Consider the following 13,955-nt stretch of genomic DNA (forward strand, 5'->3'; position numbering starts at 1 on the left):
TATGCATTTTAAGCAAGTGTCTACCAAAGGTCCTGCATATGCCAAAAAAGTGGTGGGTTTTTTTTTCCCAGTTTTGAAAAGAAATTAGGAAGAAATATTTGACTTCTAGACTCAGCACTTTTCATATGTGTGATATAGGAATATACCTAAACCAAACCAACAGTATATGATTTTTTGTTGTTGTTGTTCTTATTATTTTTGTGTTAATTTATAAAGCTGTACTGCATTTGCTTTATTTTCAAGGGGATAAAATTGAGTAAGAACTAGTATGACTTTCCTGTAATATATAAGAGGATAAATATAGAAGTGACTTGAATGGAAATATGAACAGGAATAGCAGAGTGCCAGCAACCTCTTGAACATAAATCTGCAGGCAGCTATGCCAGAAGTCTGTTTCATTACACTCTTTGTATTGCATAATACAGTTGGTGTAATTTGAGATGTTTGCAGGCTCCTCATTTACCACTTCTCTCCAAAATATGACCAAAGCTTTGTAGCTTTTTTTACTGCAGTTATCACTTACGAATTCTTTCTTGTTCCTCAGCAACTGTGATGTATTTTCTTTGCTGTTACCTGTTCCAGAATTGAATATCCTTTAAAATCCTTCATTTCCTAGACTAAAACTTGATGTTTTCATTTAATTCTTTGTTAGTTATTCCAGAAGTTTAGTTCCTAAAATTGGTTACCATCCTTGAAACAGATACAGTATTCCATTGCAGAGTCAGTGGATGGAGTGCTTTCCTGCCACAAGGAAATGTATGCTTGCAGTTCAGTTAAAGGTGGTCTTGCCTTTGCTGGAGTGAGACTCTTCAGCTGAGATACAGCCACAGCACGTGTCAGCTCCCAGTTATGCTGCAATTGCAAAGAGGAAGAGGTTTGCAGGAACGATCCCCTGTTCTGCATTGGGCTGGTTGTGTTTGCAGTCAGATTCTGTGTCAAGGATGGAGAAGAGTGCAACCATTGCCAGTTGGGAACAGTAGCAGCAATGATTCCTCATGCCCTGAGAGGTCTGAAATTAACCAGGAAAGTTCATAAAGTATCACCGGCCAGCTGCCTAGAACTGCCAACAAAGTTCCTGCCAGTTCATGCAGCAGCCTTCTGGTTTTTGGTTTAAACATAACTCAGCAAGTTAAAGAGTTCTCAAAGAATTTCACAGTTTTGGAAGCACCACAGCTCCTTCTAGCAGTAAATGTATATATCCTGCCTTCCCTTCTTGCCCTCTTCAGGGCAATCGCTATTCGGTTGGCAGTCACAGCAGTTGCTTGTGTGTTAGAAGATGAGGAAAATTCGGAGTGTTTTAATCATCTTCAGAGTACTGGTTACCAGTTTTTAGAAGAAAATTTTTTCGTTCTTTGCTCTCAAACTCTTCATTCCCCCAACTTCATGCATATGTTCTTGTGGCCTGTTCCCAGTTAGCTAAACATAATGTCCTGGGTCCAACCAAGAAGTGGAGAGAATGTCATGATAGCTCTAATGAAGCAATTTCTTAATACAGTATCCCTTTCTGCAGGCAGTTGGAATACCTCTTTCTTCTCTGTAGGTGTTTTACAGTGGAGGGCCTGTGTCCTGTACTAATTTTAGGTGTAAGGAGGAGCAGCTGTGTGACCTGGTTTTGCTTTAAGGACAATCATCCATGTATAAAGAAATCACCTTCATGTGCAGAGCAAAACTGAAATAGTTTCTTTTCAAGCATACATGACACTGCAGCACAGTTCACCTAGTTTTATTGTATGTCCACTTGGTAATTAATATATTTCGTTCAGAAAATGTGTTTTTACACTCTTGTGTCTCAGTTGTCAGGGAGTAAATCACAGTCACAAGATCATCTGTGCTGCACACAGAAAGCCAAGATACTAAAAATGCATGAGGTCAAACACATTCAAGGTCACACTTGTCCCTCTAAGCTGTTGAGGAAACGCGTGATAACATAGACAAAAACTTGAACGTTGATGCAGATGCACAAATAAGTTGGTGTGAGGTACAAGGCATACCTAGGATCACGAAGGCAGAGGCCTCCCAGACACAGATACCTGGGTCACATGAGAGTGCCTGTGGACAGCCTGAAGCGACGGTGACACCACCGCCGGTTACAGGGGCCGGTGTGCACCACTGATGGAGTCACGGGAGCAAAGTCACACTGCAACAGCACCGGGGGCCAGCCCCCCATGTCACCCTGCACCGTGCGAACTGGGGGCTGGGGGAGAGGCGCGCTCCCGCGGCCGCTCGCGGAGCCGCGCAGGTGCCGGGCGGGGCGGGCGGGAATGCGCACGTTAGGGGGGCGCAAGGGTCGCCGCGTCCCCCGCCGAGGGCGGCGGCCGCCCCTCTGCAGCGCGCCGCGGGCAGGACGCGTGCGCCGTGCGCCGCCGCCGGCGGGGAGGCGGGCGCCGCAGCCCCAGCGGACGGAGCTGCGGGCACGGGCGCCGGCATGAGCCGGAGCTCTGCCGCGCCCAGCCGGAGCTGAGCCGGGAGACAAAGGGAAGAGGCTGCCGCCATGGGGGAGCAGCTCCGCGCCCAGCCCGCCAAGCCGGCGGGGCCCCCGCCCGCCGCCTCCTGTTCGCTGCTCGGCGGGTTGCTGCAGAACGGCTTTCGCCCTTCCAGCCAGGCGCTGAGCAACGGCGGCTGCGGGGACGCGCCGCACCCGCTGCTGCTCCGCCCGGAGCTGCCGCCGCTCAGCCACGGCTCCCCGGCCAAGAAATGCAGGCTCCGCCGGAGGATGGACTCGGGCCGGCGGCACAGGCCACGTAAGTGATGAGCTCGGCGGGCTCAGCGGGGCGGCCCGCTCCGTGCGGCGCTGCCGCAGCCCGGCGGCCCTCGGCGTCGGCCCGGTGTCAGGGGCCGCGGGTCCTGCGCCGTCCCCCGCAGAGCTCCGCCCGGCTCCCGCGCCGCGGGCGCTCCATGCCCCCACCCTCGCCGGCGGGCCGGGCGGGCGGAGCGAGGGCCCCCGGTGCCGGCCAATGCGGCGGCGGCGCCCGGGCACGGCCCCGCTGTTGCGTGAGCTGAGCCCGTCCTGCGCCAATGGGGCGGCGGCGGGCGGGGAGCGGCGGCCCGGCACAAACGCGGGCGGGCGGCGGGCGGCAGCGCCGCGCCGGGCACCGCCGCTCCCCAACGCGCCCATGAAGCTCGTAGTGTCCAAGCAGCAATGTAGGTAACGCCCGGGCGGGGATATCGCTGTGCGTTCCGTGTTGGGAAGGCTCTGCGGTCTTAGTACGTGCTCCTTCCCCAAATATTGTTGGAATTAGGAAAAAAAAGTAGACCTTGGAGCCGGGTGCAAATTATTCTGACTAGGGGGAAAAAAAAAAAAAAGTCTTTTGCAAGCGTGATAAATGTGTAATATGCTCCTTATGAGCATCGCCTGTGGCTTTGGTTAGTTGCTGTGAGAGGTGTTATGGACTGGCTGTCTTCTTCAGGGTTTGTTTGAAGGCTATATATATGAGTCTCGGACGTCCTTGTTTGTAGTGTACTTAATTGTATAAGGATTGTTGATCAATTTCACTTACTTGATCATCTTGATCATAGCTAATTACTTCTATATAGGTGTTGCAGCTATTGATTGATTCCATAGTAACCTCTACAAATAAAACAATCCAATGGAAAAGTGTTTCTTTACACTCTCGCTTCACTAGCCCTTCTAATAAAGCTGACAAATGTTTGCTTCTTTGTTAAAAGTTCAGTGCGTTCTGAAAGGGTAACTGGGGATAGTCAAGATCACAGCTACCCAGTGCCAAAACTTAAAAGATGTTTCTACTCAGTAGGGAGGTAGTGTGCATTCAGCTGCACTTGATATTTTATTTCTTTTGAAATGAATACTTAAAAACCTTTTCTGCATAAGCAGAATAAAATAGTTAGAAACAGCTTTGAGGAGCTGTACCCTTCATAGAGCTGCTTAACCCAATGCATTCTTCAGCTTTTAAAATGTTTGCTGAGCTACACAAGTAATTTTCCTTTAGAATGTTCTCTGTAGTGTTTACTCATGTAGTGCTTACAGTACCTGTAGATATTTCTACCAAATTTAACATAGGTCGTGACCAAGTAATCCTCTTTCACAAGCTGGTTTTATAGTCTTTGTCCAGCTTCACATATCAAGTGCTGCTGAAAGCGCACTACCTCAAGGAATGGCCTTAATCTGTACTAGGGGAGGTTTAGACTAGACGTTAGGAAGAACTATTTCAATGCAGGGGTTGTCAGACATTTGAACAGGCTGCCCAAGGAGGTGGTTGTGTCACCATCTCTGCATGTGTTTAAAAGTCATCTAGAAGTGGTGCATGGGGATATGGCTTAGTGCTGGACTTGGCAGAGTAAAGTTAATGGTTGGACTTGATGATTTGAAGGTCTTTTCCAACCTAAGCAGTTCTGTCATTTTCATTCAGAAACAAAAAACTGCAGAACGTGGACTGACTTAGATTTTGATTTGGCGTAACTAAGGAGAGGTAGCACTTGCGTATCAAACTCTTAAAAGTATTGAAAACTATTTTATTGTAAAGAATAAAGAAAGCTTTTAGGGACTTATGTAATCACTTGAATGAGAAAGAGTGGGGAATTCGGATTTTTCCTCCCATCTTGAGGGGAAAAAGATCACATCAAAGTCAAGCATGTAGGTAACTGGCTACATTGCCCAAGCTCTGACAACTGAGTCTTCAGTTGTGGGGTTTTAATATCTTGAGGCTTTAAGGAAAACAGCAGGTGAGTGAAGTGTTTAGTATAACTATTTTGTTGGCAGTTTCTTTGCTGAATTAAATACATGATTTCTGCTGACCTTACACTTTTTGATTTAGGAGGATAATTTTGTACAATAATAAACTTGCAATTTAGTATCAGTCTTGCAGGAAAACATGATAGTATGTTATCACCAGCTTAAAAAATTAATTAAATTATACTCCGATTCTTCTGGTACCATGTAGCTTTCCACTGCATCAATCTCTACTGAATACTACTACACAGTCATATTTTACTGTTTTTTTTATTTAATCCTGGTGTTTGCAGATGTTTGTTCTGTGCTTAAGGACACATTGCAAAATGAATTGCAGTTGCCACATAGGATGTAAGACTTCAGTATTGATTGTGGGGTTTGCTTTGCATGGTAGAAAAGATAAGGAGATAATGGGCATTTCCCAATATTTCAACAAATGAAACCTGACTTTCTGTGGAAATTATTCCTTTAAATCCTTATAAATTGTACGGTTTCTTGACTGTTACTCTTTCTGTCAAAATGAGGTAGGCTCTTATATTCCCAAGTCTTTTTCATCTCTGAGAAGGAAAGATTCCCTATGAAACTAGTGTGCTTTGCTGATTAGCCAGTGGTGAGAGAGGATCTGGGGACTAGCCTGTCTTCATTTTGACTCATCATCTTCAAGTTTCATCTTAGAAGTTTCTTTGCTTTGTTTTTTTCCTTCGCTGAACTAGATGAGTTGTCAGGGATGTTAGGCTTATGCCAATTTTCTGCTTCAAATCGTTAGTGCAGGCCCTTTTTGAGACTAGGGTTTGCATTATCTTTCTGTATCACAGCACAGCATAACAAATACAGGTGTATCTGTTATGATGCCTTGCATTGTCAGGTGCTCCAGAAGAGAATAAAATACTCAAACTGTGAATTCTGCAGATTTCAAAAGCTTTCTAAAGTGTAATGTTGTTCAGTTTAAATGTGTTGTTTGAACAGAAAAAAAAGAGCAGTTAAGTGCCTTCATTGATCTCTGAAACAGCATTGTAGCCAAGTAAGAACAAAGATTTTAATAAGGCAGTTAACTAGACTGGTGCTTCACAGCAGTTTTCCATATCAGACATAGGGAAGAAGCCGTCTGGGCATCTTAATTGTGTTGCTTTTCTTAAAAGCTTTGAGGGTCTCCATTCAAATCAGTATCTTACATCGCACTCCAAGTCAGCGGGTAATTGTTAGGGGTCAAAGAATGTCTATTTTTAGGCATGGTGGCTGTTTAACCATGGCAGTTATAAGGCATATTAGTTTTAATTTCTAATGACTTTGAGTTGTAGCTTCACAGTAAAGAATGCTTTTGTATAATTAACTTGTTACACCTGTGATGTTTGGCTGCAGCATGATTATGTAGTAATACTTAAAGCCAGGTGGAAACTGGAAAACCCAGGCATTTTCACCTGTGGTGTTGCTGAAGATGGACTGCTGTGCTTATACAACATATTTGGGTGAAGAACACAGGAGTGAAACTGATGTTGGTATTACTGTTGTTTGGCAAAGCAAATAAGTACAATATTATTGGTTACTGAAATTTTGTCTAAGGCTTTGAAGTATCCCACAGACTTTTAATTTTAAGAATTGCTTCAGGTGACATGCTGTTTAAACTTAGTCTCCAGTTGATTTTAATGTAGGTGGGAATAAAGGTTTTCTAAGAAGTAGGACTGGTCCTAACAAATTGAACTAGTTGGAATGTTGTGTTCTAGCATCCTGTAAGTAAAAGCTGCTGTCGCCTTACCAACAACATAATAATACATGGCCAAGAGGAATGGGCAACTTACACAAATCTATTCCAGCACTGGGTGTTGTCAGATCCAGGAATGAGATACTGGGTAGCTAATCATTGCTACTTGTAGCTTTGCAATTTTGGCTTTTCTTTGTTAGGGTTTTTTAAATGAATCTGCATAGGCTAGGTAGTAGCCTAGTCTCCCAATGCTATCTTCAGAAATCAGTTTGTGGTAAAATACATGTGTGAATAGTCACAACTGGTTAACAAACACCTCGCTCCTTTTGGGTTTGCAGTTACTTTTGCTTGGGTTGTGGGTTTTGATTGGGTGTCGTTTTGGGTTTTTTCTTCATTTTCTAGTGAGGCAGTAGACATTCAGTAAGCTCTTGCTGCTGGAAATGAACTGGAAACTTTCGCCTGATATATAGTAGTGATTTATTTAGCTCTAGCTCTGCAAGGTCTGGAGAAGCTTCTGTTACTAAGCAGATATAGTTAACCTTTTAAGATATATAGATTATTTTTTTTAAAGGAAAACAAATACTTCCTTTTTATAACCTGTTTGGATTGCTTAAAATAACAATGCAAAATAGAAAGAAGTAATTGAAAAATATGTTAGTTGTTATCTAATTTTTTAATAGCAGCTTTCATGAGCTGTGAGAATACTATCCCATTTTAGGAGTGACTCTTGTTTTGACTTTATTTTTTTTGTTTGTTTTTAGAGGAGGCTTTCTCTCCTCTTCAGTCCCAATTAAAACAAGAAGTTCTTAGATCATCAAAACATTATGCAATGCAAAATAAATACAAATGAAAGATGTAAATAAAGTAATAGGATTTCATTGTGTGTGTCCAGGAAGAAAAGCAGCTGAACATAAAATATTTCATCTGAGATATTTATAACTAAGGTATCAGAGTTTTGATACGACTATTCAAATTATTGATAAAAAATACAGATACTGTATCTGTGTTTGTGGTGCAGCTCTTATAAGAGTGATGTATCAGGTGAAACAGTTCTGCCAAATGGAAGAAAAGCTAGGGTCCAGGTAAAGAGAAGAAAGTTCTGAGCAGCAGGATTCAGGCACAATTTCTTTATAAGAGTTGAGGAGTAAAAAGATTCAGCTAACTTTAGGCAGTGGTTGTTTAAATCTGTAGTTATCCACTTTAATGGGGGAAATGTTACCTAGTGACCTAGGAGTTCCCTTATTTATGCTTTGCACCGCCTCCTTAGGTTGTTTGTTAAGCATAGGATTTTTTAAGATCAAATGGGTTGAATTCTGAATGTAATATGCCTATGTGAATAGTCTTATGGGTTCACACTCTTCAAAGTTTGTGCAGAAACTAGGTAAAATGTGTCATGGAATTTCTCGTGAGTGAACCTTTCCCCTAGATAGCACAGCTGTTCGTGTGCATCAGATTACCTAATTATGCAATGCTGTAGATACATTCTGTTTGCATTGTCACATGCTTCTGCAGCTAAATTTTGGACTAGTGGAGATTTTTATCTCAAGATAACAAATCAGTGAGTAGTTGGTGCAGTTTTACATAAAGGTAATTAATTTTCTCAAGACGATAAGCAGAGTTTCTTGATTTATGCTAGGCTTTTAACAGTGCATGATTCATCTTGATTCTTTCTGTATCAGTTCTACAGGTCATAGAACTAGATTTTATAGTGTTATTTTTTATGACCTACTATAGCAGAGCTATACAGTACAATAGCTTTATTTTCTCCACAACAACAAATTGTGTTGATTCGGTAGGTATTTTCTATAACATATTCAGTGTCTTCATTTTTCACAGTAAATCACACAATTCTGAATAACTGTTAGCAGCCTACGATGTAGATGTCATGGATTTAACTTTCTTTTCCTACGTTTCCTGGCTCTTAACTCAAGAAACTGAACATTTTTTCAGGTTATCAATGAAATGCTGGACTTCCAGTTTAAAACTAACCAAAAAAAGCCCAAAACAAAATTCTTCCATAGTCTCCCCCCAATTTTCCCTCAGGTCTGTGGACCCATTACCTACATAAATACCCCCTGGTTGTAGCAGTGAGTGCCCTAATAATTTTGATGTCCTCTGAGTGGTCTTTCTGTATTCAGGGAGACAGCAAAACCCAGGAGCACCTTGTAGTCTGAATGCAAGCTCCCTTTAGCACTGCATTTGGTGGTGACAGGGAAGTTTTAAGTGTGTAGGTACCAGCTAAGGTGCTTTATTTAATGCTGAAAAGGGCTGATGGTGCTTTAGTGGTGCATTTCATTTTGGTACATATTGATAGTAACACAAGAGACAATGAATACATTTTTAAAACAATCACTGGAATACAGAAGTGTTTCCACATTCACTTCAATACTGTGGAAGTATATGAATTTCATCAAGACTTGTCAGGGTCTTTGAGACATGAATTTTGTCCTAATTGGTCAATTAATCCAAGTAGTTATTGTCTTTACTGCTAGTGATTCCAACAGATAGCTGGTGTTGGCAGCTGCGAAGAAAGCTAAGCTGCTGTTCTGTATAACTGAAATGTCGGTTGTGGACTGTGCCGAAGAAAACTGCTGCTGTTCTAGCAAAGATCTTTCTACAGCTCTGTTTGGCTCAAACCAAAATGAAAGGAGCTTAGATTCACAGGGAGAATAAACTGAAAGTCTCATGGCGTTTCTGCTTGCTTTTAAAATGTGAGCATTGTGAGTACCTAATAGAACTGTACAGCCTTGAAATTACTTCATAGTTTTCTACAGTTCTTATTCTGTGTTAACGTTTTTGAGGAGTCACAGCTAAATTAAGTTGTAATTGTTTTGGCAGTCATTTGTTAATAACTCGGCTGGTAGTACTTAGCACTTTTATTACTGGGCTTTTGTTTGATAGGTGGATGGAATGCATCTTCCCTCTCAAAGATTAAAATCTACATGATAGCTTTAAAGCAACTCTTGGTGCAGCTAGATTGTAGTAGATTTTATGCTCTTAATGTAGAATATTGTTGGCAATATGTTGGTTTACACTTAGTTACAGGCTGGTTCTATATAGTACAGTTCAACTATGCTGCTTTTAAAATTCAATTTACTGCATGCATAGTTAAAATACATACAAGAAGGAGACTTTCTATTCTAGTGAGGTAGGTAACTGAAGTTCTCAGTAGCTGAAATAAAGATTTGTGTAAATTGCTAATGGAATTAGCATCCTGAGCTCCACTACTTTGTGTTGTACAGTGTAGAACAGACCACAGACCACTTTTGCTGAAATATTTACCTTGTACTTCCAGAAGTGTTTGAGATACAGGTTAGTGTATAGTAACATATTTTTCCTCTTTAGAGTAAAGCCTATTTTAAAAACATCTGTTTCAAATTCCTCTCATTATAGGGAGCTTTTCATGCATCTGCATAGATTGTATCTTCCCAAACCTCAAATTAGACTTCACTGCATTGTCTTTGTGTCTTGCAGCTTGTAGGGCATGGAAAAGAATTAGGCTTTGCAGCAGATAACAGGAGATGCTCTTACAAAACCTGAACTGTAAGCAAGCGACTTCATGAGAGTTTATGCATTACACCTTCCTTGTCCTTAGGGAAAAGGGGGAGAATATGATGGTTCAAATATTGGTATACTGCAGTGAAGCAGAATAACCATTTTAACCATCTGACTTTTAAGGATTGGTTGAGGGGTTGTATTAATACCTGTGAAATTTAGACATTGGAATTATTCAGACAGACAAGAATGATGCTGAGACCTTTGTGGTAAGAAGTAAAAGACTGTAAGCTCTTTCCAGCCTGAAGCTGACTAACTTAATACTGAGCTGGGATTACCTGATGAAGAACAGTGTCATCAGTACCTCCTATGCTTATTAAAATCTTTACCCTAAATTATTTCCATTTAAGTTCACTGGCAGAAATATCAGAAATGCATATGGTGTTCATGGTTTGGCTTTTGTATCAGCACTTAAGTTGGGATGCCCTAGTTGGTACAATCACATTTCTAGCAAGTCTGCCCTTAAAAGCAAAGAGATGACAGTGTGAGTGGTATTTTAGAAGTGGATCTTAGATGTTACCCATGTACTCAATACTTTTAATTTCTCAAGAAACATCACTAGCTGCCTCCTTCTGCAGTACCTGTGTATACATTTTTAAGTTACATGGCTTACTATTTAAAATGAATGCATGTATATAAGTAGAATAGGCAGACCAACTTAATTCAGTTAGTATTTTCTGTCTGTGTTTCTCTTGCTATTAACACAACAAAGGCTTTGATAGACTAGGCTGGCTGTGTCAAATACATACATGCTGAGAAGCAAATAATGGTATTTCTTCTATACTTGCATGATAGGCTAACACATATACCAGCAAAGGGAGTCTATGCTCAAAGAAAAGCACTGTCAGTGGTAAATACTGAACTTGAAACAGCTCATTCTCTTTCTGCTAATATATGCAAGTCGTGTAGTTCCAACACTGCTGCTAGTTCTGGTGGGCTGAAATCTGGAGACTTGCAGCATAATGGGAGGGTTGTGTATTACTGCTTCTCAGATAGAGCCTTGTGACTGTGGAAAATTCAACTGATCTTGGAAAGGCAATTGTAGATATTACACAGTGGGAATGTGACTTGAGAAATTATGTTCTCCTTTTTGGTTGTTTCTTCCTCCTTCCCTCCTTGGACTATTTTAAGAATTGGTGCTGGGAATCAGACTGGGTGAAATGCAGTACATGTGCCCTGCCAAGGGGTGCTGGCTGAACAGTTAAATGTTTTCCTGGGAAGAAATACTTCCTTTTTATTTAAACCTGCTTCTCCAGATCAGTGTTTTGAGACTTACTTTATTCTTTTTCTTAACTGAGACTTTATGAAGTCTTAGCTTAGGGAGGTGTTAAATACATTTGAATTGGACATATAAATGATCACTAGCTTTCAAGAGCAGATTCTGCTACTATGACTGCACTGAGTTGTCATTCAGCAAGTGTTTTAAGTAGTATGGCTAACCTGTGTATTTATAGTGACTTTCTCTTTTTTCCTCCCCAACCCTCTTGTCCTTAGCATTTCCATGGTTTGGAATGGATATCGGTGGAACATTGGTTAAACTGGTCTATTTTGAACCGAAGGACATTACTGCAGAAGAGGAACAGGAGGAAGTGGAAAACCTGAAAAGCATTAGGAAATACCTGACCTCCAATACAGCCTATGGTAAAACTGGCATTCGAGATGTCCACCTTGAACTGAAAAATTTGACCATGTGTGGACGCAAAGGAAACCTGCACTTCATCCGCTTTCCCAGCTGTGCCATGCACAGGTTCATACAAATGGGTAGTGAAAAGAACTTCTCCAGTTTGCACACTACACTCTGTGCCACGGGAGGTGGAGCTTACAAGTTTGAGGAGGACTTTAGAACGGTATGTGAACAGGTCATAAGGATTCAGTGGGGAGTACTTTGAGAAAATATGTGAGTCCTTCTGTGTAAATTTGCATAGAAAATAACATTTCTTTGTCCATCCTAATTAGTTAAGACTAACAGAGTCAGTTCATGTTTGTTAATTGGTGGAATTGCTGAGACTGTGGAGGGTATTTTACATGCTGGATATTTTACTGAAATATTGCTGTGCAGGATGTCTTCCAAAAATAGGATGTCTTTTTTTAGAGTACAGCTGTGATGATCAGATGCCTCATAATCAGCTGAAGGTGAGTTATGACAACCTAGGAGCCTGAAACTAGGTACAAACTTTGCAAACTGGATATTTATTAGAAAACCAGAAATTAAAACATACAGGCTGGAAATTACATTCAGGTTCCTTTCCCCTTACGTTAGTCTTCAAGCAGACTTAAGTGTCTGGAAGACCAAGTGTGGAGCAGAGGGAAAAGCAGTGTATGAAAGTATGGCAAAAGCAGCTAGCTTTTGATTTAAATCCTGGGCATACATCATGTGAAGAAAAGCAGTTCTTGAGGTATTTAGATCCCAAATTCCTTGAATTTAGAAATAGCCTCTGCAGGGACCTCCAGAAGCTGATGTAAATAATGTATTTGGATGCTGCTGTTTGTACGAACTTCAGCAGTAGTCCCAGCTCCTGAGTGAGAGCACTGAAAAAATTCATTGTGGTGATAGAGACATAGGGAACCATTGCACAAACTGCATTAGAGAGAAATTGTCATTAGGGAGTCACTTGCCTATTGTGTTTTTATCTGTACTGGGGCATATCTACATTTATCTCCTGTAAAAGAATGACTAGTCTGCCTGTACCAGAGCAGCCTCACTCAGATTAATGTGAATTATTTACTTGGCAGGCAGGTCTAACAGTTCTTTCCCTAACTTTTGACCTGATCATGAGGAATGGTTGCTGGGTTGACTGGTTACATCAGTTGCTTTTCTGCCTCAGTTTAGGGAGCTATCACAGGGACTTGCTAACTGCTGTTGACTGCAGTCCTTGGCTTTGTGCTTAATTTTTAACTCCAAGTGTTCCTGCAGTGCAAGAGGTTTTTTGTCAATTCCCCTCATCCACCAGATGACCAAGATCTTAAGGGGGAAAGAGAATGGTGTAAGAGATCAATGTAACTTCCAGCTGTTGTACTGTTTTGCAATCATTTTCAGTAAATGTTCAACAGGAAAGTAGCTAGTCTAATGAAGGACTGTAAAGTCTCTGAACTGCTGTAGTAATCCACTACTAGTGTCAGATTTTTTGTCCTTTAGGCTGATTACAAATCCATTACATGTTAGGGTCTTCAGAGATTATAATTTGTCTTGTATTGTGTAAGGATATTGGCACTACAGCAGTTGGTGAGTTCTAGTGCTAGTCAATGTGGCCTCAATTCAGGTTTTCATGTCCTGTGTGTCCAGGGGATGATTGAGGTCATGCTCTCTAGTGACAATGGGAGGTCACTAGGAGACTTTCTGAAGATGCTGACTATCCCTTTGGAATGGTTAGTCTTCCTAAATACTTCTGCATCATGTAATAGCAGCTAGAGTGGCTTACTTAATAAAGAAGTTAATGTCCCTCACTTCCAAGTCTGTAGAATTTAACTGGAAGTTACTGGTGATTATCACAACTAAGCATTTCTCTCCATAGCTTTGACTTTATCTGGTGTAAATATGCAATTTACAGTGACGGGCCAGTCTCTGTCATCTCAGTTTCAATATAGTAAATGTAGCACTGGAAGCTGTAGTTGAAACTGGGGCTTTTTTGCTAGCTATTTTAAAAAATAGGAGGTAACAGCAAATTATGGGTGGACTTGAAGACGAAATCAAGCATCTCTGCAGTGTTGGTTAATATCCTGTGTGCTGCAACACTTGGAGGTAGTTGAGAAAAACATGATAAAGGCTGAGCGGGGGTGTGTATTGTAGTGCAGAGCAATCAGTGAAATGCACTCACACCTTAGTGAGTGCTTTGGATACCTCTTCTTACAGATACCCTGTTCCACACCTTCCTTTATAGCAAGTATTTCTTGGCTCAAACGGTAATATCCATAGAGTATTACAGAAGCAAAATACTATCCATTACATGAAGGTTTGCTTGCTTAATCAGTCTCAAAGGGCTGAGTGTCCTGGGTACTGGCACTTAAATTATCACA

The 13,955-nt window shown here is 41.4% G+C and overlaps 1 protein-coding gene across 6 annotated transcripts in view; it reads left to right on the top strand.

Annotated features, from left to right (window-relative positions):
* The window catches only part of PANK1 (pantothenate kinase 1), a 33,428-nt gene that overhangs the window by 3,972 nt on the left and 15,501 nt on the right, over positions 1–13,955 (top strand). For 3 of the 6 annotated variants that reach the window (XM_051617272.1, XM_051617274.1, XM_051617275.1), the window contains one exon: positions 11,436–11,788. In XM_051617272.1, coding sequence (XP_051473232.1) covers positions 11,436–11,788 — 353 coding nt within the window. Of the gene's footprint in view, positions 1–2,345; positions 2,742–3,029; positions 3,146–11,435; positions 11,789–13,955 lie in introns of those variants that run through there. The other 3 variants (XM_051617271.1, XM_051617273.1, XM_051617276.1) reach the window with 3 other exon arrangements.

This window comes from Apus apus, chromosome 4 (assembly GCF_020740795.1).
Source record: "Apus apus isolate bApuApu2 chromosome 4, bApuApu2.pri.cur, whole genome shotgun sequence".
In the NCBI taxonomy this organism is placed as follows: Eukaryota; Metazoa; Chordata; class Aves; order Apodiformes; family Apodidae; genus Apus; species Apus apus.